Consider the following 21,784-nt stretch of genomic DNA (forward strand, 5'->3'; position numbering starts at 1 on the left):
TATATATACTTCGTCATATTTAAAAATATTTTAAGTAACTTAAAAGAACTTTAAATATATGTGTTTAAAACATTTTTCTTAAGTACAACCATGTTTGATATGACAAAATTATTTTACAGATTATAAAAATTTTATCGATTTAAAGTTGTGAGGACGATTACTATTTATCTCCATTTTAAATAAACTTTAAAAAAAATATATATATTTATTATAAGATTTTAAAAAATATATATAAGTGTTTTATTCTGAGTGATATACAGTTAATTATATCTTGAAAAACTCGGTTATCATCATCTTTCAAAATAAAATTTTAATTCTTTTGACATAATATTCTACTAGTTATTCTACCCATAAAAATAGAATAGAATTATCAAAGTATCAATAGTTTATAAAGTATATTTTATACTTATTCTGGCAAAATTTTATATAAAATATCCTCGAAAAATATTTCTTTTCTGATTATTGCAATATCTTATTACTTTCATGCGCGGAATGATAAAATGAATCAATTGGAGCAAAAAAAAAAACAGCTTGCTTTCCAGCTTTAATGTTATAAATTATGCAATTTGCAAAATATGCAACCTCGCCGGACTGTCGGACCACGTGCCTGACGTGCCACACGCGCCAACTCCCCTCTCCGGAGCAACGTTGCAGATTTCGGACTTCTGCCACATAGTTACGGGTGTGGAGGGGATGAAGAGTTAAGGGCAAGAGCCAATCGTGCACTAAGCACTCACTGATTCTTTACTACGATTGGTCCTTGCTGTTAATTCTTCATCCCCTTCATAGGCGCGGCTATGTGGCAGAAGTCCGAAAACTGCAACTATGCTCCGGGGACCGGCGCGGCGAGCCGCTCTTCGCCCTCGTCGTCGGCCCACGTAGCCTTGCTCTTGCCTCAACCGCCTCAACGAGCCGTGGCAGCCGAGCCGAGCGTAAACCGGCTCCCGGTGGTAAGTAGTAAGATGGCGTTCGCGACACAGGCATATCGATTGTGTGTGTAGGGCGGCCGGCATGGGTGAAGGCCGTCGGACGCAGCGCGTTTTCTGTAACGGCTACTCGCGGGCCTCGAAGCTGTCCGGATCGACCGAACGATGAGCACGATCGGGAGATGATGCCGGGCACGTCTCGCCAGCTGGAAACGTCTAACGGTAGTGAGAGATCGTCCTGGCGTCCCGCGCGCGTCTTGTCACCGCGCTCGGTGGGCGAGAGGGACAGGGCGCGGAGCGGAGCGGTGGCGAAACCCGTCATTGCTCCGAAATTTGACGGGCCGCTCCGGACTCGGCTCCGCTTCGAGCGTGACGCTGGGAATGATCGCCGGCGTGGTCCGACCGTGATTGTGCATCATCCGATTGTCGCGATGTCCGTGACCGCCCACCGAACGCCCGTTTTATCCGTGTGGACTGTCTGTGCATCGTCGTCGTTGCGACAGCCAGTTTTCGCGGCGTGTCGTTGCACCGTTGCACCGTTGCAATAAATTTTACCGGCGTCTGCAGTTCGCTCCGTTAAATTGCCCGGAATGTAACTGTATCGTCGCGTTTGATCTGAGTTTAATTACTTGAGAACGAAATATATGTGTACAGTAAATTTATGTATATATGTCAAATGCACATCTAGTTTATATATAGATGTAGATATTGCGTCGAGATAAGAATGCGTGTTTCTAACACAGAGTGACATCTGGTGTAATGCGTTGATATATAAATTAAATTTTCAATTTCAAAGTTTATTCTCCAGCGTTATGCTTGTTTCTTAGATCCTGAGTGGAGCACTTTAATGGAGGTCCACCATGAGCCGATTGAAAAAAACTATCAACTGCTTGAAGAGATTGGCAAGTAAGCATTGTTACTTCTAATTAATTTTTTTTTTCTAATAAAGCCTCTTCAACATTCGATGACTTGTGTAATTTTTTTAAATACAGGGGTCAATTTGCTATTGTACGAAAATGCCAGGAGTTGAAAACCGGAGAGCTGTATGCCGCAAAAATTATGAGAAAGAGGCGAGTTGCCAGAGGTGTGGCCGCTGCCGACATTGGTATATTTTTAGTCATGACACATTGCAATTAGTTTTGTTTAAAAGAAAGACTGTAATAGGATGTTCTTTTTTTCAGCACGAGAAGCTGGTCTTTTGGCTCGATTAAGGCATCCTAACATTGTTTCCTTGTACAAGGTAATAGACACAGGGACAACAGTGGTGTTGCTCCTGGAATTGATTACGGGAGGAGAGTTGTTTCACTGGAATCCGTCCGGTGAAACGGAGGCGGCTCATGTGGTATGTGTGTGAATACTTTTAATTAAATAATAATGAGTATTCTATTTAATAAGTATTCTGGAAGTTTAATTAGTGCTTATATCGTTTCAAAGGTGCGCCAAGTCTTAATGGCACTTAGTCACTTACATTCCCACCAAGTTGCTCATCTGGATATTAAGCCTGAGAACATTCTGCTGTCGACACCGCCACCGATGCCTAGCATTAAGCTAATAGGTAATGTCTACACAATATGCTTTGTGTCAGAGTTAATCAAGATGTTTGCTATCGAAAAAACTTTAAATTTTCAAAGAATTTTATTTTTTTACCCTTAAAATCACGAGTTTATTGGTACTTACATAGGAAAAAAATTGGAAAATTTTAAATTTAAATTGTCTTTTTTATAAAAAAATTTATTTCCTTGATTTTTTTTATAATGCAAAATATCGAAAATTAATAAATAATAAATATAGCACATACATTTACATATATTTTCATTTAATTAATGATTTTTTTTATTAAAAATATTTTACATGAACGGCAACAGATTATTCTAAATTTGCATTGTGCCTTTAATTATCTTTCCGTGTTTTTTGTAAGCTAGATTTGTGTATTACGGACAAATCTTTAAATATTATTTAGTTTACATTGTTTTTTGTTAGTACTTTTTCAAATTTTTGATATTTTAAAAACACAAGTGGCTTTGTAATTATATGATTGAGGAAAAAGAGTGCATGTAATAAAACGAGTTTAATTGAAAGCTGTGTTAAAAGATTTTATGATCTTACTTGATATTTTAAATAAAATCTTTGCACAGTCCGGGAATATTCTCAGGGAACTCTTTTACAAAATTTGAGTAAACAATTTGTAAATGTAACTTTATTAAAATAATTTCAATGCAAATATTTTTCTATATGTATAGATTTAGGTCTATCGCATCGACTGGTACCTGGTTCGGAACACAGAGCATTGTTCGGCACGCCTGAATTTGTGGCACCGGAAATCGTAAATTACGAGCCACTCAGCTTAGGAACCGATCTTTGGGCTGTTGGTGTATTGACGTATATTCTTCTAAGCGGAGCTTCGCCATTTTTAGGCGAGGACAAGCAAGAGACATACGCAAACGTTGCTGCTTGCCAATATCAATTTGACAATGAGTATTTCAATAATGTGTCCGAGATTGCCAAAGACTTTATACGATCCTTGTTGATTAAGGATCCGAAGTAAGTTGCACGAAAATGAAGAAATACGTGGGCTTATTATTAATAAATCGAGAAAAAAAAATTATCTCTTTATTTTAGGGAGAGAGGAAATGCTGAATCGTGCCTTAAACATCCCTGGATTCTCACGGTGTGTTCCTGAAAACAAACGACTCGCATTGTCCTAATAACTTTGCGATTTATTGTACATTTTGTTTTAATGTATTATTATGTATTAATTTTATGCATCTTTTGGACAAATTTCTCAACGTGACGTCTCGATTTGTTGTAAAGTTATATCGTATATTATATATACGAACTATTTTTTTATATACAATATACATTACTATGGCAAAACAGTATGCAAATTTTTCTTTTATTATACGTATACCTTGGTTTGGAAAAAATATGTACATGTATACTTGGTTTGGGTTGGGAAGTTCAATATTTCTTTAACTTCACGCATGCCACGCAGCAAGAAATAATAAAAATTATTTTGTATAATTTCAAGGGGATTATAGAGAGTTTTGTTATATCGACAAAAATTTTATTCTCTTTGTGCACAGGAATCTGAAACTCCTCAGGGTCTCGGCGGAGCAATGATCAGTGCTGTGAAGCGAGGCTGTGTTGAGGCTGTCTCTCAGTTACTGTTACAGGGTGCTCCATTAAACATGAAAGACTCTGTGAGGCATTTTTTATTCATTATGCCGATACTACCGTACCGAAGTATAATTTGCGGATAAAATAGTCTTGCACGTTCATATTTCCAGAAAGAAGATACTCTTCTGCATATTGCTTGTGAAGCCGGCGACGAGGGAATGACGATTTTGCTGATAGAGAGCGGAATTGATCTGGACACACCGAATAAACAAGGTCTCACGGCATTACATGTAGCCGCTCGACACGGGCATATTAATCTGGTTAGACATTTGTGCCTTGCTGGTTGCGACGTCGATAAAACGAATCGAGGGATTCGCGCAGACGTAACAGCGATTAAGTACGGATATCCGGATATCGCAAATTTATTAGATAAATTGCGAAATGTAAGTTTTTGTATTTTACAATGCAAAACGTGTTTTCCATTGTTTGAAAGAATCACGCGAAAGTCGATCTTCGTTTTAAATCAATTTTTTCCAGCTGAATCAGCGCGAGAATTACATTCGTCAGCTGCAACCGACACACAGACCGATAGATCGACTGCACATAAGACTGCTCGGGCATTGCGCCTCTGGAAAAACGTCGTTAATTAATTCGTTGAAATCTGGAATATTTAGTTTTGGCTTCTTTCGAAGATCAAGAAGCCAGAATTGTAGTGCGAAGGTAGGTGCATATGTGTAAAATATGATTGATAAATAAATGACTGAAATGAAAAAAATTATTGATGGACAAAACAATGATAAAAATTACTGATGTAGAGAGAGCCGAGTATCGAACTTGATGTGACGAGTAAACATGGTTCTCTCAGTTTCGAGTACAGCGACAATGAGTATGAAGGTACTCAAGGGGTAGAGTGGAGCCGCGGTAACGTAGGTGAGTGAATTACATTTTAATATGTAGTTTAGTATGATTAGACTTATGAAAATGTAGTAGATTGGATATTTTTGTACAATACGTAGTATTTTCTAATATTTGCAGTGGATTATTTTAAAACTTAAATATGTCATGCAAATATATTTAATTGACCAGGTGGCGAATGCGTCTTTTGGGAGTTATGTGGACGCGAAGAATATCTGGCATCTTATCACTATGTACTCACATTCCAGCAACCAGCGGTGCATCTTATTACGGTCAGTTTGAGAGAACCGCTGACCGTTCAACTTCAGCAGATAAAATTCTGGCTGCAATTTATTTTGGATCGTATTAATCCGAGTAATGTTGGTAAGTCATTATCTCAAATTTTTTTATTGTAATTAATTTTTGGTCAAGGATAAGAATTTCTTGATCTTGATTTTTGTGCTTCTTTCATTAAAGGATTTGGCGGCAGGTGCAACGACATAAAGGTAATCTTAGTCGGCACTTACGCGCCGGAACCTTTAGCCCCGAATTCTAACGGCGGCAATCTACTCGCACCACTCTTGCCATTTCTGAAAGACTTTACATCAATTTTGGGGGAAGAACCTCAAATGGTAGCACTGGACGCAACTAATCCTTCTAGTCCTGGCCTGAAACTTCTCAGATCTTATTTAAATAATGCAAGGATGGAATTTCTCGAGGTGAGAAACAATTATATTCTTTGTAAAGTTACGAGTCATACTCTCTTCATCTATAACATTAGAAGAGATATTGCCTTTCTCATCACTCACTTATGTCTATGCGGAAATTAAAATTGGCGAACAATCTTGAATTCGACAAATGTTTCTGATGAGAATTTGTAATCTCTTCTGATTTTACATTTTTTTATCATCGGTGATATTATACATATATCTTTAATTCATTCTAAAATATATATCAGTAAATGCATGATATCAGTATGCTTGATACTAAATATGTGCGAGCAGAACCGTTCGATTCTGCAGCCTGTGAATACGAGCAATTGTGACTAACGCAACCTTGTGTAAATAATCACATTTTCGCAGGAATATTGTATAGCATGTAATAAATGTGCGCATTAACCCTTCGCGAAACGGTTCTGGTCAATAATGGACTACCTCATTACGCTGTTGTTTGTATAATTCATTCATCAGTCGTCTCGAAATTTGTGCATTGTCAATATACTGTCGAATCAAGCATTGACTCTCGACGGAAGCAAAATGACAATATTCTATAATCACTTATATGATTTTCCTCTTGACATCCATGGCGCATGGTTGATTTAATATATGTACAAATAATTGAAAGCATTGAAAATATCTTCTGTGTCTCGTGACTTTCGACGCCGTTCGATTATTTGCAATGTTTGATTGATTGAGCGCACCATTTTCAATTTAAGAAAAATTTGATATCATGTCATATATACATATATATATATATATCACATTGAATCGAATTTATTAAGAACATATGTTTTAGTTGCTGGTTATTTGGCCAATTAATGTTTATTAACAAGCCTTAATGCATGCAATGCATGATGTAGGATGGACCGGAAGTTGCAGAAAGTATTCTCCGACGTGACGCGCCGCGTGCTGCGGCTACGTACGTGCCCCTGGCGAATCTTGATAAACAGGTCGAAATACTTCTCTCAATTCCTTTTAATAATTCTGAATGATGTGTATAAAACTGAAAATTGTACTTTGGTTCAATAGTTGCACTAATGCTTTCTCCCATGTATACATACATGCACTTATATTATTTATCTTAAAGAAAGTAAAAGAGATTCTCTCTCTTGTACATATTTTCTGCATCAATGTGATACAACGGGATAAAGGCAGAATTCTGTTACTATGGATGGATTAATCGCGTATTATAGAGCGTCTTAGTGTGGACCGGTCTTGCCGAAGCATGGAGGTCGTACATGCAGTCATTGGAAGTGCCTCCGTTAATGCTTACTCAGGAAGAATTTCTGAACGAGGTCCGAAAGATCAATCCTTTAGTTTGTTTGGAACATTGCAGACATCTCGGTTTACAATTACAGGTTTGTCTTTTAGCTTTATCCATTCCAATTTAATCTATAAAATGTTGCTTTCTTTCTCTAACAATTACATTAAATTACAGAACTTAGGGGAATGCATTCTTCTACCTGAAAACTTAATAGTACTTAGTCCCGAGTGGTTTTGGCAAGACGTGCTAAATTGGCAATTAAGCCCCGATCAGAGAGGACGATTGGGCGGTCGGACTACCGGTGTTTACACCTTGGAAGATTTTCAAGCGCGATGTCCATGTCCCGCCGCTCAAGCTCTACAAGCTTTACAAGCAGTCAATTTATGCGTTCCGGTACGTTTTGAGAAATTTGAACAATCGATTTGATTGTTACTCGACTGTTACATTTCAGTGCGAAGTAGATGACGACGAAGTGGAGTACGAGATACCATGTTTAAACCTTGTAGAGCGTCTTCCAGGTTTATGGGAACCGTGGAAACCATGCTCGAATGGATTGTCTCATGCCGGTTTACGTCTTTGTCCAGAAGAAGCGCCTTTATATCATTTGACTGCTATATTTACACATTTACAGGTAATGTCAGTATTTATAACAAAGAAAATGTGATTAAAGAACTGAATATGTTGAAACTGACGTAGGCACAACTGAGAAAGATCACACAAACATGGGATCCGTCGAATTCGGATTTGTATCAGTGGTGGCGAGGTTCGAAGCTGTGTTTAGGGCCCTGCGAGAGTATAATCACTTTTGAGGAAGACGAACATAGCTGCGTGGAAATTCAAGTTCGTGGTCCGCGTGGTTCTAGCGCGCAATGCTTCGCTCTTCTCAGCGTGATTCTGGACGCGATGGACACGACCATCGAATTAGTCGCACCCGGAATGTTACTTGAGAGGCATTGGCTGAGTCCTAGCCAGCTTCGGGAATACGACGAAGTAAGTAAAGATTGAATTATTTAGATTTATACATCATAAAATAAAAGGATCAAAATTATGTGCGCTTATTTTTTAATCGATACATTTGCAGGTAATCCACTCTTGGGCGCCGGCCACGGTCATATCGGCTTTAATCGACAAAGGCCTTGAAGAAGCGACTCTTAAGAATCCCTTAAACGACCGGCAAGAGACCGTGTGGGAGATAGTAAGCTGTGGACTGCCATTGATGGAGAATTGCGTTCCCGGACCGAAACAACCTGTAAAATACATAAAGCCCGCTGTGCAGCGGCGATTAGCGCAGATGCTAGATCCGCCTGATCATCACGGAAGAGATTGGTGCTTGCTCGCCGTAAGGCTCGGTTTGGGGGATCGCGTCGCCCAATTGGATAGCACAGTAGACAGTCCAACTTTAAGGTACGTTACCTTTCGAAAAATATCATGATACCGCATCGTAACGCAATTGACTATTCCGTTTGTTTGATTCACAGGCTACTGAATTGCGCGGGTGCGGAATGTACCGTCGGCTCGCTAGTGCAACAACTGCGGGCTCTTGATCGCGAGGACGCCGTGCACCTGTTGCTCACGTATACGCCAACCTACGTGCTACTGATGTCCATTGATTCCGAGACAGGGTCTAATCTTTCCAGATGACGATGCTGCCCTCATCAATGGCGCATCAGCACGTTCTAAGTGCTTTTTTTTTTTGAAACGCTGCGCGTTTGATAGCATCGTCCTTCTACATTTCCGCCCAATGATAGATCGTACATTAATTTGCTAAGTATATCTTTATATATAAATTAACTTTAGCAATCGATTGCATTGCACTTTGAATCGAGGGATATAAAGAGGGAATCTGTGACGTTTTTGTATGCTATTTTATATTTGTTTTCTTTTTCATTTTGTACTTAGCCAACGTAGTATTTGTTAATTTGTATTACCACATCAATTTGTGGTGTGATTAAATGGAAATCGATTTCTTCTCTCTTCTCTTTTGATTTGTATTAAATATAATTTAAAAATTTCTACTACTTAATACTTACTTTTTTATTTCCTGATAAAGTTGCGCTGTGGTTAAGATTATATTAATAAACGCTGTATTGTTGCGCAATTTGCATTTTTCTCATTATACGAAGTTGTTATGCCAGGGAAATGATGCATTTACATTATAATGTGCGATATGATCATATTTGATATTGATATTGTTTTGAACGCTTTTCTTGATATGTCGATCATCTTGATATACATATATATCTTGCCAAAACTCTATGTCAATATCGAAGCACCGCTTTTTCAATACTTCGGAATATTTACTAAGCATATATTATATATATATGCATAAAAGAGTAAAACAACCATTTTGCACAGTCTATTATTACTTTTGGATATATCGTCTGTGTATATTTGACACAGTTGATTACATATTTGTACTAACAACTGTATCTAACGTCTTTACTACGTGCCATATGCAAAGAATATATACAATATTCGGAAAAAAAATAAACTAAACGTATAAAGTGAAACTAATTCTTCTGTAATATGACTGAACTGCGTTACTTTTTACTATAAGCAACATTTACAATTATGAAAGTCTGCTTATCTAATATACTTGTTAATCGATCAGAAAATCGATCCCACACACGTGTAATATTTAAGAAGTATATACAGTAATAGCAAAAGTATTTGCATCGAAACATCTGTAGGGTTTCATTTGCATTTCTTTCTCATCACACGCATCATCTTATAACAGCTTAAACGAGGAAATTACACGTTATGATCTAAGACTGTTGTAAAAATAAACCGGTGAAATTATTAAATATATCTTTCACTAAATTTAATTAATTACTTTATTATTATGTCCCTTTTATTTACCTTCTTGTCTAACAGGCCATTTTCTAGAGATCTTTGTATTTCATTTGTCTTTGTATTTATTAACTTGTAAATTTGTAAATTAATTCCACACAGATGATTTTATTTTGAACTGCTAATAAAATTTCTCGTTCTAGTTTCTAGATAGACGATTTTTTAGTTTTGTAAAAGTTTTTTCAGTATATAAATTTTTAATTGTAAATCCCTAAATTTTTAATTTTATTAGTATGACTTCATCGAAAGCTCCCGCGCGTCACATCAAGCCGTCCGATAGATAGAGCTTCGATTAGCGGGAAGATTCGAAACCGGTCCGCGCGGATTGACGATTTTAACGACTCTCATAATGTTAATTGCGCTTGTCTGTGTGACGATAGACCGGTTAAACTGTTTACTACGGGGAGTTGATTACGTGATCGGCAGAAAACAGGAACGGGATTCTTTTCGGGGGCCGAGAATAGCATGGGAACGGGCGGATATCGCGTTTCGTAGGTAGCCGCGGCGACGACGGCGGAGGGTAGGTTTCGGGACGACAGCCAAAATCCCCAAGCAATTATAGAATTGGATTGGATCGGGGAGTTCGGGAAGGTGGCCGCGGCACCGCCGCCGAAATCGGTTTCGTTTTATTTTAGCTTAGCTGTCGAAGGCATCCGGTTGTGCATTCTCCCCGCGGATCATCGTCACGATTGCAGTGAGTGTCCCCCTTTAGTAGGAATTTCTCTGCTCGTTCGCTCCGCCACTGCCGTGCGAAATTTATTAAAGACGATTAATACAAGGTGACATACCGATACATTCGGGCGTTGAATGACGGGGTGAAATCTCTCGCGGCGAGTACTTAATACCGAAGTTCTTGCAATTGCACCGCTCGTCGTCGCTTCTTTTACTCGCTATATTTAAGGTACGGACTGCGCTCATTGTGGATAATTAAGATATTTATTTAGGATCTTTTTATAATTAATTAAAATACTTGTATTTTAATTTTAATTAAAGTATTCACATTTTAATTTTTTTATTTGTATTTTAATTAAGTACATAATATATGGATTTTATAGGCGCTGTATCGTGCAACTGTTTGCATAATTTTCTAGCTCTTGTATCTATTCAAAATTACACCTTAGCTTTACTAAATAACTGTGATATTTAGGATAATCGATAAAGGGAAAGCCCGAAATCGCGCGTCACGATGGAAGCGATTAAGAAGAAAATCGCGGCGTTGAAGCTCGAGATGGACGCCGCGAACGAGAAGGTTGAAGTCAATGAGACGAAAGCGAAACAGGAGAATATAAGAGCAGACAGGTTGAATGATGACCTCAGGGATCTGCAGAAACGATTGACCCAATTGGAACGAGATTATACTGTCGCCAAAGCTAACTTGGAGCAATCAACCGCTGATCTAGAGCAGTGCGAAAAATCTTGGTCCAAAGTGCGTAATAATGATTAACATGAAAGAATATTTTAAACTAGATATCCTGCAGTATAAGCAAGTTTCTTTTTTATAAGTGTATGTGATAAAATATCTACGAAGAAGATAATTTTCTAGGATAACACAATCTACTAAAGCTATTAAAAGGAGAGCAAAAAAAAAACGATAATACGCGTAATTAATATTCCAAATTTTAATCAACCTTGTGATGATTACCGATTGCCACGACTCTTAAAGCCTAGATTGTGATATTAGTTACAGATATTTGGAGACATACAGAGATGCATAATAATACATATACAAAGAATGAACAAGATTGCACGAACACCTAGAAAATATACTACTTTCTTTATTAATAAGAAATTAATCTATAATTTGTTTTTAATATAGATTTTATGGTTGTTTAGAATAAAGCCAGTGTTTGAATAGTCACCAATGGAATGCTGTACTATTCTTTTAGTAGAATAGAAATTTGCTTTTTATTCTATATCTTCAAAAATTGCTCTCCGTTCTTCAAAATTTTAATCCTTTTTCTGCCAATGTAATTATCTGACTTAAATATTGTGAGCAATTTTTAAGGAACAAGTGAAAACAGATTTTTCCAATATCTTTCAATAGATCTTTTGCTGTAAGAACATTGCACTAGTTATTATTTAATTTGTATAATCTGATTTCAAATAAGGATAAAATCTATATTAAAATTAAATAATAGATCATTGTTATTAATATAATAAGTATATTTCCCAGGTGTTTGCGTTATTTTGTTTATTCTTTGTATCATTACACATGACATTTAGAATTTACGTGTACATGAATCAGTTTGACAAATACTCAATAAATCTTTAAATTCGTAACTTTTTGCTTATAATTTTCAATTTATTAAATACCTTTTTCTCTCTCGTTGGATCTTTTATAATGTTGTCTGTTACATTTCCATATTCTCTAAATCGGAATCAGAGAGTGTTTTATTTACTGAAAAACAGTGAACAATCTTTAATAAAAATTCAAATAGGTATTCCAATAATTAATGGCAATTGTAACGTAGTAAAAAGTACTTTGATGTTTCGAGAACAATTTCAAACAAAGCGGGATAACAGACCACCAATCTCAGAGGTCATGGAGCAGACTGATACGATAGACAATACGATTTAACCTCGGAATAAATCTATTAACTTAAATATTAATATTTAAACTTTTACTAATCATCAGACTTTAATTCAAAGATATTATCTTTCACTAAAAAATCTTTTGCCTTGTATCAATCTCGTTCTATGTACAGGCTGAGCAAGATCGTACAGTTTTGACGAAGAAAGTCCAGGAGATCGAAGCAAGTCTTACCAAAAAGGAGGAGCTGCGTCTTTCCGCCACGATTAAGCTAGCACGTGCCACCGAACTCGCCGATGACGCGCAGAGGTTTAATAAGTTTATGTCACTACGTTAGAAAACGTAAATTGAACAAATAAATTGTAGAGAATTTTTCTCCCGTGTAGAATGTGTAATGTCCTGGCGGACAGGAGTCGCTTGGACGAGGAACGTATGGAAAAGCTGATGTCGGAATTAAAGGACGCGAGATTAATCGCCGAAGACGCCGACGCGAAATCCGACGAGATATCCAAGAAATTGCAGTTCGTGGAGGAGGAGCTGGAAGCCGCTGAAGAAAGAGTGAAGACTAGTGAGGCGTAAGCGTAGCGATTATAATTTGCGTTATATGTACCTACCACGTTATTAAATAATATTTTAGTCCTCTCACTAAAATGTCTTTTCGCAGAAAAATCATAGAGCGCGAAGATGAACTCTTCATCGTGCAGAATATCGTGAAGTCCCTCGAAGTGTCGGAGGAGAAGGTGATGTAACATAATACGCCCCACGTCAGTCACGCTGTAACGCTACTTTTTGATTATTTTGACTTCAGGCGAATCAACGGGTAGAAGACTTTAAGGTGCAGCTAAAGTCCCTGAAGAAGAAACTGAAGGAGGCGGAGAAGCGCGCAATTACCGCCGAAAGGACAGTCAAGAGGCTACAAAAGGAAGTGGACATGAAGGAAGGTAAGAACTGTTAAAGATTCTATCTTTAACCAGTTCTATTAATTTCAAGAGAACAAGTCTCTTTTCTGTACCGTTGAGAAATCGTTGCTCGTTTCAGACGAGCTCAGGGAGGAGAAGGAAAAGTACAAGGCGGTCTGCGACGACATGGACGCGACGTTCGCCGAGATGACAGGATATTAAAGTCCTGCGGGCGGACACGATATGAATCTCGCTGCTACTCCTGCTACGCTTCCCTCCGCTTATTCGCTATCTTTTATTATGTTTATTAGTTCGGCTCTCGATGTGCTTAAATGCCGCTTAAATCGCCTTGCCGATTCATTTTGTCGTACGGGTGCCGTGAGCGATAATAGAAATAACCCGCTTCGCGCAACAATCCATTGACATGGACAAGGCAATGCAATGCAGCTTGTTATAATAACGGCTATAATTGCTTCGCTTCGCTTGCAACACCTTGCCAAGATAGGGCAACTGGTTCACGGTCGCCCGTTGCTTCGCTGTGCCGATCGAAGATTCACGATTCATTTCTCTTTTTCTTTCAGAGACGCGTTGGAGGGATTTAATGTCGTCTCGCACGAGCGAGACCACACGATATCTCGCGCTTCCTTTTTATCATTTAATGTAAAATCTGTATTTTCAATAAACGGTATCACAAATTCTCTAATGTGTCTGTGTAAATTTTAATTCTTATTATCATATCAATTAATAAAATACAGGTTTCCGAAAATAACCAAGTAAATGAATAAAAAGAATAAGCAGTTATAATTTTTTCTATTCCTTTTGCTTTTCAAAATTTTATATCAATAATTATGTCTTTCAATATTAAATACTATTTGCAAAGTAATTTAACGAAAGATATAAATGTGAAAAATTAACATTAAATCTTAAGTTGTTTATTATTAAAAATATTATCACTTTTAAATTTTGAAAGATATATTCTTTATTAAACTCACAAAATAGAGGTACACTATCACGTATTGTAAAATTATTTTAAAACGTGATAATTGTTTAAGGGAAATTACGCAAAGTAAACGTTCGACGACCGATGCATCTGTGATCGGCAACGACCATCGGCACAATAAAGCACACCGCTGCTTTAAGAAGTCCAGGAATTCGTTTGAGCCTAACTAAAGCGATGGTCGCTTTTGTTCTTTTGCATTGCTTTGAGCCTATAAAACATTGTCCTCATCGGTCACTGAGTACAGTAACCCACGGGCATTGCATTTTGTTACTTCGCTTGTTGTAATTTCCATAGTAATTAAAAATTCTGTTTAACAGAGTGTGACGCTGAAAAAGTTATCATTTTTACGGGACGAGAAAATACTTCAAAGTGAAAGTGTTTTACGTGGTTTCGCTGAGAGAGCATACTTCAATGTTTATACGGCGTACTTTACTGACCATTTGCGATAAAAAGTACAAAACGTAAAAATAATTATTATATAAACTACAAATTTCTACAATTTTTGCCACGTGATAGAGTTGATTAGTTGATAAAAATTTCTCTTTTCGCGACTTAATACAGTTGTAAAAATAATTCGCTCTTGAACACACACAATAATTTATTTATTAAATATTCTACCAACGGCATTGATTAAAGAGGATATTTCTAATTAATTTCCAACGAAGCCATGAACGCCATTAAGAAACGACTGCAAACGCTAAAGCTCGAGAAAGATCTCGCGATGGACAAGGCTGATCTGTGCGATCAGCAGGCGAAGGAGGCAAATCGGAGGGAAGAAAAATTGAGAGATGAGGTTCGCGAACTGGCGAAAAAGTTGGTGCAAATGGAGCATGATCTGGAAGTAAATAAGGCTCAACTGGTAGAATCAAATAGGAATCTCGAGATAAAGGAGAGGATTTACATCGTGGTGAGTGAATTGGACGAAATGTATCACGCGTGTTCACAATTCGATCTACCTTTACGTAATTTATAAAATTGCAGACGCAGTCGGAATTGGCGGTGCTGAATAGAAAAATGCAGCAGTGCATGCAGAATTTAGAAAAGTCGGAGGAGCGACGTTTGTCGGCTCAAGTGAAGCTCGCGCAAGCCATGGAAACTGCTGAAGACGCGAAGCGGTATAAATATTCGTGTTTCTATGTCACATATATATTTTTTTATAAGCTCTGTGTGTAAAATTTTTAAAATTATCACACGTATAGCTGACATATAATTTTATAATAATAACTGTCGTACAAAAGCTTTTAAAGCTGTAAAGATTAAACTTTTATTAATATCGTCGTTTTTTTTTTGTGAAAGATTTTATGAGCTGATCGTAAAATTATTCTTACTTAGCATCTGCAAAGTCCTGGAGAATAGAAGCAAGCAGGATGAGGAGAGGATGGACCAACTGATGGCGCAATTGAAGGAAGCTAGGCTCATCGCTGAAGACGCTGATACGAAATCCGATGAGATTTCGAGAAAATTAGCGTTCGTCGAGGACGAGCTCGAAGCCGCGGAAGAAAGAGTTAAATCGAGCGAGGCGTACGCGATTTTCTAAATATAGAGACTGCGTTCTTTTCGGGCTGAACCCTTTTCTCGCTTCTCTATTTTTGGTTTAAACGGAAATAACGTATCTTATTTTTGAGAACGTTTTACATTAAAATTTCTTTTCTATATATATTCTACATACTTTATTCATTTATTAAGTTGTTTGTAAAAGCTTTTCTTAATTATTTAAATTTCTTAATTATTAAAAGAGCTTATGTTTGACGTAAGATGTTATGTTTCAGGAAAATTCTTGAAAGAGAAGACGAGTTATTTATCATTGGCAATATATTCAAGTCCTTGGAGGTGTCCGAAGAGAAAGTAGACATTTCTTTATGCTAACAAGTTTATATCTTTTTTATATGTTCAAAAATTAAGATTATAAAAAAAAACTGTTTATTGCAGGCTAACCAAAGAGTGGAGGAATTTAAGACGCAGCTGAAGGAATTGAAAGTGAAACTGAAAGCTGCTGAAAAGCGTGCCATAACCGCCGAGAAAACTGTCAAGATATTTACGAAGGAGCTGGATAAGAGGGAAGGTAATAATCTGTATGCTGTATGTTATATATATATATGCACCTTTCATAGATTTAAAATTTTCAAGCTCGTCGAAAAGCGATAATCGATTGTTATAAATAAATTATCGTTAGATTCACGTTTCAGATTATCTGCGGAAAGAAAAGGAAAAATACAAATACATCTGCGACGATCTGGATTCCACGTTTTCGGAGCTCACGGGATATTGAACTTCGCAGGTCGCACTGTTCGATTGTATCATTCTAATCGAGAGATTTGCCTTGCGCACAAGAACATAAATTATATACTCTCGCGTTTATCGGAATGTCTCGTGAGGTTCACCCAGAAAATTGACCCTATGTTACTTTACACGATATCAATTTATTTAATTTTCGATTCTACGATCGACACAATGCATCGAAATGCCGTACCACAGATTTAATACATTTTTAAATTTAATCGACAATTTTCATTGTAATCGTACAACCTCCGATCGCAGAACGGAGAAAGAATTTGCGAGCCTCCTCTCATTTCACGGAGCTCTCTTTCTTTGCGACGACTCTTGCACAATCTCGCGCCACGATTGGACCGTCCGCGCCTTAAGTATAAGCTTTTCCACTCTCTACAACGACGCAATTAATTCGTAGCTACAGTAACAATTGTCCATTTGATTTGTTCGCTCGCCTCCTCCATCCTTTACGTAGATGTAACAATTAAGGTATATACTCTCCGAGCTGCACGGATTATATCGCATACGATGACGGGGATGGGGGGAGGGGGGATGCACCGAGTTGTGTCACTGCATCATCCTTCGAGGACCATTGTAATTATCCGCGGTATACAAATGTGAAAACCGATCAAAAGTACCTTACCGTGATCTTAAAGTATCAAATTGCAATCGGATAAAATAGCAGGCGAGATTCTGCCCGCAAATCCAAATTAGCTTCGCTTCGACAAGTTGTGCGCAGTAAAAAAATTCGTTGATCAGACTTGTTCGCGATCGTTGATTAGTCGTCCTTACCCGCGATGGGAATGAAGAGAACTGGTCCCTGAAAGGTTTTTCTTTTTTTTTTTTTTTTTTTCAGCAAGATAGATGACAGAACTCGGTCGGTCCATGACGCAAGAAAAATGTACAAAAATCGTATCGGCGAAAAGTCGTAACCGCGGCAACCGCGTCCAAGAGCAAGACGGCGAAATCGCACTTCGTCCCCTTCGAAGATTGCTCTATCGAATTTAATCGAACACTACGAGTTTGATTGACGTGCTTCCCTTATTATATACATTAACGTACGCGTCCGCGCATATCTCCACACGCACGCGTCCCGATGCCCGTGTAGTCAAACATATTGTATATTCTACATACGTATTATCTATCGGCCTCGTCTTCGTAGTGTCGCGCACTACTTTTCTTCCTCGTAACCTAAATCGGCAGTTAATTGCCTCGCAATAAATCCGAAATTCTAAGCGTCGCTTTAACATTACGGACATGACTAGAATTTCTTAATTTCCCCTCCTAGACTTCTCTACTTCGTCAGGTCAAAGTTACCGTTGTCGACATGTCGTGTACATAACAGTAGTGTACAATAAATTCGGGAGTAGCTTCCTTCGCGCTGAAATAAAGTGGAAGTACGTACGCCATCACAGAGGTATCCGAATGCAAAGCATCCGTACTTAACTATGTGTAGAGTGACGTTTATCGGCGTGAAAAATGGGAAAGGCCGAAAGGTTTGTCCTTTGTGTTAAAAACGTCACTGTGATCTCGGTAAAAGTTACAAAAAACTGCGTGTTTCTTTTCTTTCGTTCCGGAATGTACAAAATGATTTCAGTTTTTGACCCCTCGGGGGTCAAATCGCGGAAGGTGGTCTGCGGAATGGCAGTGTCGTGGACATATTCATCGTACGTATTGGAAGCTCGCGGCGCAGCAGGATGCGCGCGTAATCAATTAAATCTAATGGCAATTTTTTTTTCTTTTCGCAGTACTTTCGAGTTCAGTCTGAAAAGGAGAGTTTCGCTGGTACGACTTATTGCATATTATAGTAGTGAGATTGGTCGCGTCGGATCACGAAGTCTCGAAGGTGCACGACATTACAAGAGAGAGATTTGAAGAAGCGGAGAGCCCGAGTTCGCGGCTCTCCCCTCAAGCGCCCCGAAATTGTCTTTCTTTCTCTCTTTTTTTTTTTTATATAGAGCGAAAAACAATCAGCCTCGTACTCGATCCCTCCGATCGATTAACGCGCTCCGCGTGCAGGAAAACGTTCTACATAGAAGTCTTAGGTTTAATAACGGACTTAAAGTAATCAACGGTACTATACTCGTACGTATATAAACTTTACAATGCAACAGAGCCCAACCGTTCAACGATCCGTCATTTTTTTTTCTCTTAGAGGACTCGGAAGTCCGGTCTCTTCTCCTTTCCGTTCTCATCCCAAATATTCGTAATAACACGCGCGCACCGAACACAGAACGAGCATAATTTTCAGAATGGCGAGAGCTTCGCGAGCTGCTTCATATATTTATGGAAGGCGAGAAGGGAGATCTTATTAAATATTGCGTCAATAATGTGAACGAAATCTAGACACCGGAAAATAAAATTATAGCAATAAATAAAATTAAAATGATCAGATATAAATAGCGATATATTAATATAACAAGCAAATAAAATAATAGACAAATAATTAGTGACTTTCTATATCATTTCAGATGAATGAATAAACGAATGAAAATCTTACAGCCTTACTTGCAAGATGTATTCTTATATATATATATCATAATATATAGAATATATTATAAATTTATGTTATATATGTATATTATGATAATAAAAATTCTCGGAAGAATTAAACGAGCCGATGAAATTGATATAAGTGAAAGGGAATTATTTTTCGGGTGGAAGCAGATGCAGCCTGCCATCTCTCTTGTTCATGATACGCGAGGTACTCTCCCGTGCTCTGTTCGTACGATTAAGTCTTTGGTCTCGAATTGGATCGCCCGCCGGCGAAGCGACTCGCAGCGGTCTGAGCAAATTGTCGTTTTGGCACGCACACGTATACACGCGATTCGACGACATCATCATCCACGCATCCTCGGACTCGGACTCACTCATACGCCTCACGCACTCTGCACGCACGTGTATTATCTCGCGTCGCGTCGTAGACAAGGAAGAGGAGAAGCACGTTATGTACTTAAAGATACTTTCGACTAGCTCTCTCTCGATCAGCGAGGACACACGTTTATAGAAGAACAGTTTACAGGGTGTCGCGTTTTGTCACAAGTATATATCGCTGGATATTGTAAAAAGTGGCGTCTCGAACGTAAAACTTTTTTTACTTTGTAAAAATTGAATTATAATAATGTAATTTATGATAAAAAGTTTGAGGGGTTAGATTTTTCGCGTGGCAAGAAATGGTCTTCTTTTATTCGATTCTATGTGCACACGCATACCATGCGCTCTTCTATACCTGCTTATCCTCATTGTCTCGATCTTCTCCGCGAACTTTATTTATGCACGCCTCTCCCTCGATCGTCAATTAACGAGAGATGTAATTATTTACTTATCGTCGACAGCAGGTGTGGCAGTCGAATGGGCCCTACGAATGGCCACGAGGAAATTTCTCGAAGAGAAGAGATCAATTTACCTACAATCTTTGGCCCACGGGGGTTAAGAGAAAAGGGGGAGCTACCGTGGGAGGGGGTGGGCGACAACCTGGGGGGAGGGGGCAGATTAGACGGCGATGGAATAATCCGAGGAGGGATTATTCTGAGTGCTTGGCCGCGACCACAGAGAGCTCCGCAGCCCCAGTTTCAGCTTCTTCAGGGAGTCGATGTCGCACTCGGCCTCGCTGAGTTCCGGCCGGTCGCCGTTCCCCGGCACAACCGCCCCCTGATTGCCGCCGACAAACGCGGTCTCCGCGACCGAGATCGGCGGCAGTAGCGTGCGTAGAGAGCTCCTGCTGGGAACATGCCATCTTACGAGACAGCCAAAAGAAACAGTTTACTAGAGGATGTTGCGAATGAGTATTTTGCGGTAAGGGATCAATCAAGCGATCAAATAAAACGTGTGCGCCTCTAAAAGTGGAATTGATTATAAATTGTACTTTAGTCGTTACCTTGATCGCCCCCTTCGTGGCAGTGACTTCTGCTCGGACATGGGAGAAATGTCCGAAGACGTGCTCGACGTGCCGTGATAGATAAAGTCCGAGACCGCGCGAACTGAAATGAAGAACATTCAGAGATTAGAGAATGCCGACGAGCCGAACGTTTTAATAAACATCAAGTCGTAACTATGTTTTCGTACTATGTTTTAATTTTCCAGCGTCCAGTTGATTCGACGACTCCGTGCGCGAGCTGATCAGTTGATCCGGGTCAGACTCGCTCTCGTCGCTCTCGACATCGCCTGGGGTTTGCTGCTTTCTCTGCTGTCGCCTTCTCGACGAGACGCTCTTCATGCTCTGCGCAGATTGGATCTTTGTGTGTGTATATGTGCGTGCAAGATTTATAGCAAATTTGTTTTAATTTTCGTATTGATACGGATTATTAATTAACAATTTATACAAATTAAGTATTATATACATGTATATATAATATTTAATATATATAATATACAATGTGCACTAGTACTTAAATTTAGGTAGTTTTTATACGCATCCTCTTTAGATAAAAAAATATATCTTTTTATGTTTATAAAAATTTTTCTATATTAGTAATTTTTCTATATCAAGTCAAAATTCTTATGATTTATATAATAATACTTTGGAGTGAATAATTAAAGTAAAAGGAGGAAATGATGTATACCGCCGCCGCCGGTGGAGGGCTCGCGCACCCTTCGGTCATGGCGTGCTCGTGATACATGAAGCTGTGCAGAAGAGTGTTGTTCGGGTGGAGACCGGCCGCCGTGGCCTCCGCCGCGCCTCCCAGTCCGCCCAATGCGCCCAACCCTGCCAGGCTTCCCCCGCCACCCTCCGAAAGCTGGAACGTAGCGTACGGCGAAATGTCCTCCGCTGTCTCTGTAACCCATTAGAGGCATTGCCTACCTTTCAAATCGCGTCGGGCTAACTGTCTCAGTCGTCTATCCGTTTCGATTTTTGCATTCACGTGCGAAATATCAGATAGAATGTTAGATAGAAAAAAAATGTTCAATCTACATTAATTGATTCTGTGCTTTAAAAGCGTGCGCTTTAAATGTTATTTGTTTAAGTTTCATTTCTCTTGTAAGTCTTACATTATTATGAGCGGCGCTAAAGCAGCCGTCTTGTACCTGCGCAACAGTAATTAATGCCAAACAGTACCAAACCTGATGGTTGTCCATATCGTAACAAAGGTTCACCTGGAATCTTGTCGGGCCCCGCACCCGTATTCGCCGCTTGTTGCAATGCCACCTTATGTATCGTGGCATAATAACGTTCCCGCTGCGTTTCTGCATTCTGTTGATTTTCCTGCGACTCCTTCATCGGTCGTTGCAGCTGACCTCCCAAGTATCCTGGTAAACGCATTCTTTCGTTAACTCTCTCAATTTTATTGGAATATTAAAAAAATATTGAAAGATATTC

At 38.7% G+C, this 21,784-nt stretch overlaps 4 protein-coding genes across 8 annotated transcripts in view; 3 read left to right on the forward strand and 1 right to left on the reverse strand.

The window, feature by feature from the left end:
• The first annotated feature begins 98 nt into the window (after window positions 1-98).
• LOC105834007 (death-associated protein kinase 1) lies at window positions 99-9,745 on the forward strand. 4 transcript variants are annotated; one of them, XM_012676189.3, is made up of 20 exons: window positions 99-950; window positions 1,754-1,832; window positions 1,919-2,031; window positions 2,108-2,268; window positions 2,361-2,481; window positions 3,167-3,467; window positions 3,546-3,594; window positions 4,010-4,126; window positions 4,214-4,486; window positions 4,581-4,763; window positions 4,859-4,973; window positions 5,130-5,321; window positions 5,415-5,656; window positions 6,517-6,606; window positions 6,850-7,014; window positions 7,095-7,313; window positions 7,372-7,551; window positions 7,617-7,910; window positions 8,002-8,324; window positions 8,399-9,745. In XM_012676189.3, exons 2-20 carry the CDS (start codon window positions 1,774-1,776, stop codon window positions 8,559-8,561), a joined length of 3,360 nt encoding a protein of 1,119 aa, XP_012531643.1. In that variant the 5' UTR covers window positions 99-950; window positions 1,754-1,773; the 3' UTR covers window positions 8,562-9,745. The 4 variants fall into 4 exon arrangements, with proteins under 4 accessions (XP_012531643.1, XP_012531641.1, XP_012531644.1 ...); XM_012676187.3 differs by lacking the exon at window positions 99-950 and adding an exon at window positions 959-1,148; XM_012676188.3 differs by lacking the exon at window positions 99-950 and adding an exon at window positions 1,155-1,574.
• Window positions 9,746-10,491: 746 nt separating this feature from the next.
• LOC105833997 (tropomyosin-2) lies at window positions 10,492-13,902 on the forward strand. 2 transcript variants are annotated; one of them, XM_012676167.3, is made up of 7 exons: window positions 10,492-10,671; window positions 10,918-11,196; window positions 12,476-12,609; window positions 12,687-12,875; window positions 12,965-13,040; window positions 13,109-13,241; window positions 13,339-13,902. In XM_012676167.3, the coding sequence occupies exons 2-7, from the start codon at window positions 10,957-10,959 to the stop codon at window positions 13,419-13,421; spliced, it is 855 nt and encodes a 284-aa protein (XP_012531621.1). In that variant the 5' UTR covers window positions 10,492-10,671; window positions 10,918-10,956; the 3' UTR covers window positions 13,422-13,902. The 2 variants fall into 2 exon arrangements, with proteins under 2 accessions (XP_012531621.1, XP_036149981.1); XM_036294088.1 differs by having other exon boundaries at window positions 10,492-11,196.
• Window positions 13,903-14,109: 207 nt separating this feature from the next.
• Window positions 14,110-17,392, forward strand: LOC105834000 (tropomyosin-2). Its single transcript, XM_012676177.3, has 6 exons — window positions 14,110-15,106; window positions 15,181-15,314; window positions 15,532-15,720; window positions 15,969-16,044; window positions 16,129-16,261; window positions 16,386-17,392. Exons 1-6 carry the CDS (start codon window positions 14,867-14,869, stop codon window positions 16,466-16,468), a joined length of 855 nt encoding a protein of 284 aa, XP_012531631.1. The 5' UTR covers window positions 14,110-14,866; the 3' UTR covers window positions 16,469-17,392.
• Window positions 17,393-18,196: 804 nt separating this feature from the next.
• Window positions 18,197-21,784, reverse strand: part of LOC105833999 (Down syndrome cell adhesion molecule-like protein Dscam2) — a 109,226-nt gene continuing 105,638 nt past the window's right edge. Inside the window, exons 27-31 of the mRNA XM_028191628.2 lie at window positions 21,529-21,714; window positions 21,030-21,241; window positions 20,533-20,686; window positions 20,345-20,447; window positions 18,197-20,203 (exon numbers count right to left, since the gene is read on the reverse strand). Of these exons, the coding sequence (XP_028047429.1) occupies window positions 19,960-20,203; window positions 20,345-20,447; window positions 20,533-20,686; window positions 21,030-21,241; window positions 21,529-21,714 (899 nt within the window). The 3' untranslated portion in view covers window positions 18,197-19,959. The remainder of the gene's footprint in view (window positions 20,204-20,344; window positions 20,448-20,532; window positions 20,687-21,029; window positions 21,242-21,528; window positions 21,715-21,784) is intronic.

This window comes from Monomorium pharaonis, chromosome 11, assembly GCF_013373865.1.
Source record: "Monomorium pharaonis isolate MP-MQ-018 chromosome 11, ASM1337386v2, whole genome shotgun sequence".
Classification (NCBI taxonomy): domain Eukaryota; kingdom Metazoa; phylum Arthropoda; class Insecta; order Hymenoptera; family Formicidae; genus Monomorium; species Monomorium pharaonis.

Bases quoted from the DNA above. Each gene is read 5' to 3' on its own strand.
- LOC105833997 (XM_036294088.1), top strand. From the start codon at position 10,957: ATGGAAGCGATTAAGAAGAAAATCGCGGCGTTGAAGCTCGAGATGGAC. The intron at 12,876-12,964 runs GTAAGCGTAGCG...GTCTTTTCGCAG, and splicing joins AGAGTGAAGACTAGTGAGGC to AAAAATCATAGAGCGCGAAG. The intron at 13,242-13,338 runs GTAAGAACTGTT...TGCTCGTTTCAG, and splicing joins GGAAGTGGACATGAAGGAAG to ACGAGCTCAGGGAGGAGAAG.
- LOC105834007 (XM_012676187.3), top strand. From the start codon at position 1,109: ATGATGCCGGGCACGTCTCGCCAGCTGGAAACGTCTAACG. The intron at 6,607-6,849 runs GTCGAAATACTT...CGCGTATTATAG, and splicing joins TGGCGAATCTTGATAAACAG to AGCGTCTTAGTGTGGACCGG. The intron at 7,015-7,094 runs GTTTGTCTTTTA...ATTAAATTACAG, and splicing joins ATCTCGGTTTACAATTACAG to AACTTAGGGGAATGCATTCT.
- LOC105834000 (XM_012676177.3), top strand. From the start codon at position 14,867: ATGAACGCCATTAAGAAACGACTGCAAACGCTAAAGCTCGAGAAAGAT. The intron at 15,107-15,180 runs GTGAGTGAATTG...ATAAAATTGCAG, and splicing joins AGGAGAGGATTTACATCGTG to ACGCAGTCGGAATTGGCGGT. The intron at 15,721-15,968 runs GTACGCGATTTT...GTTATGTTTCAG, and splicing joins AGAGTTAAATCGAGCGAGGC to GAAAATTCTTGAAAGAGAAG.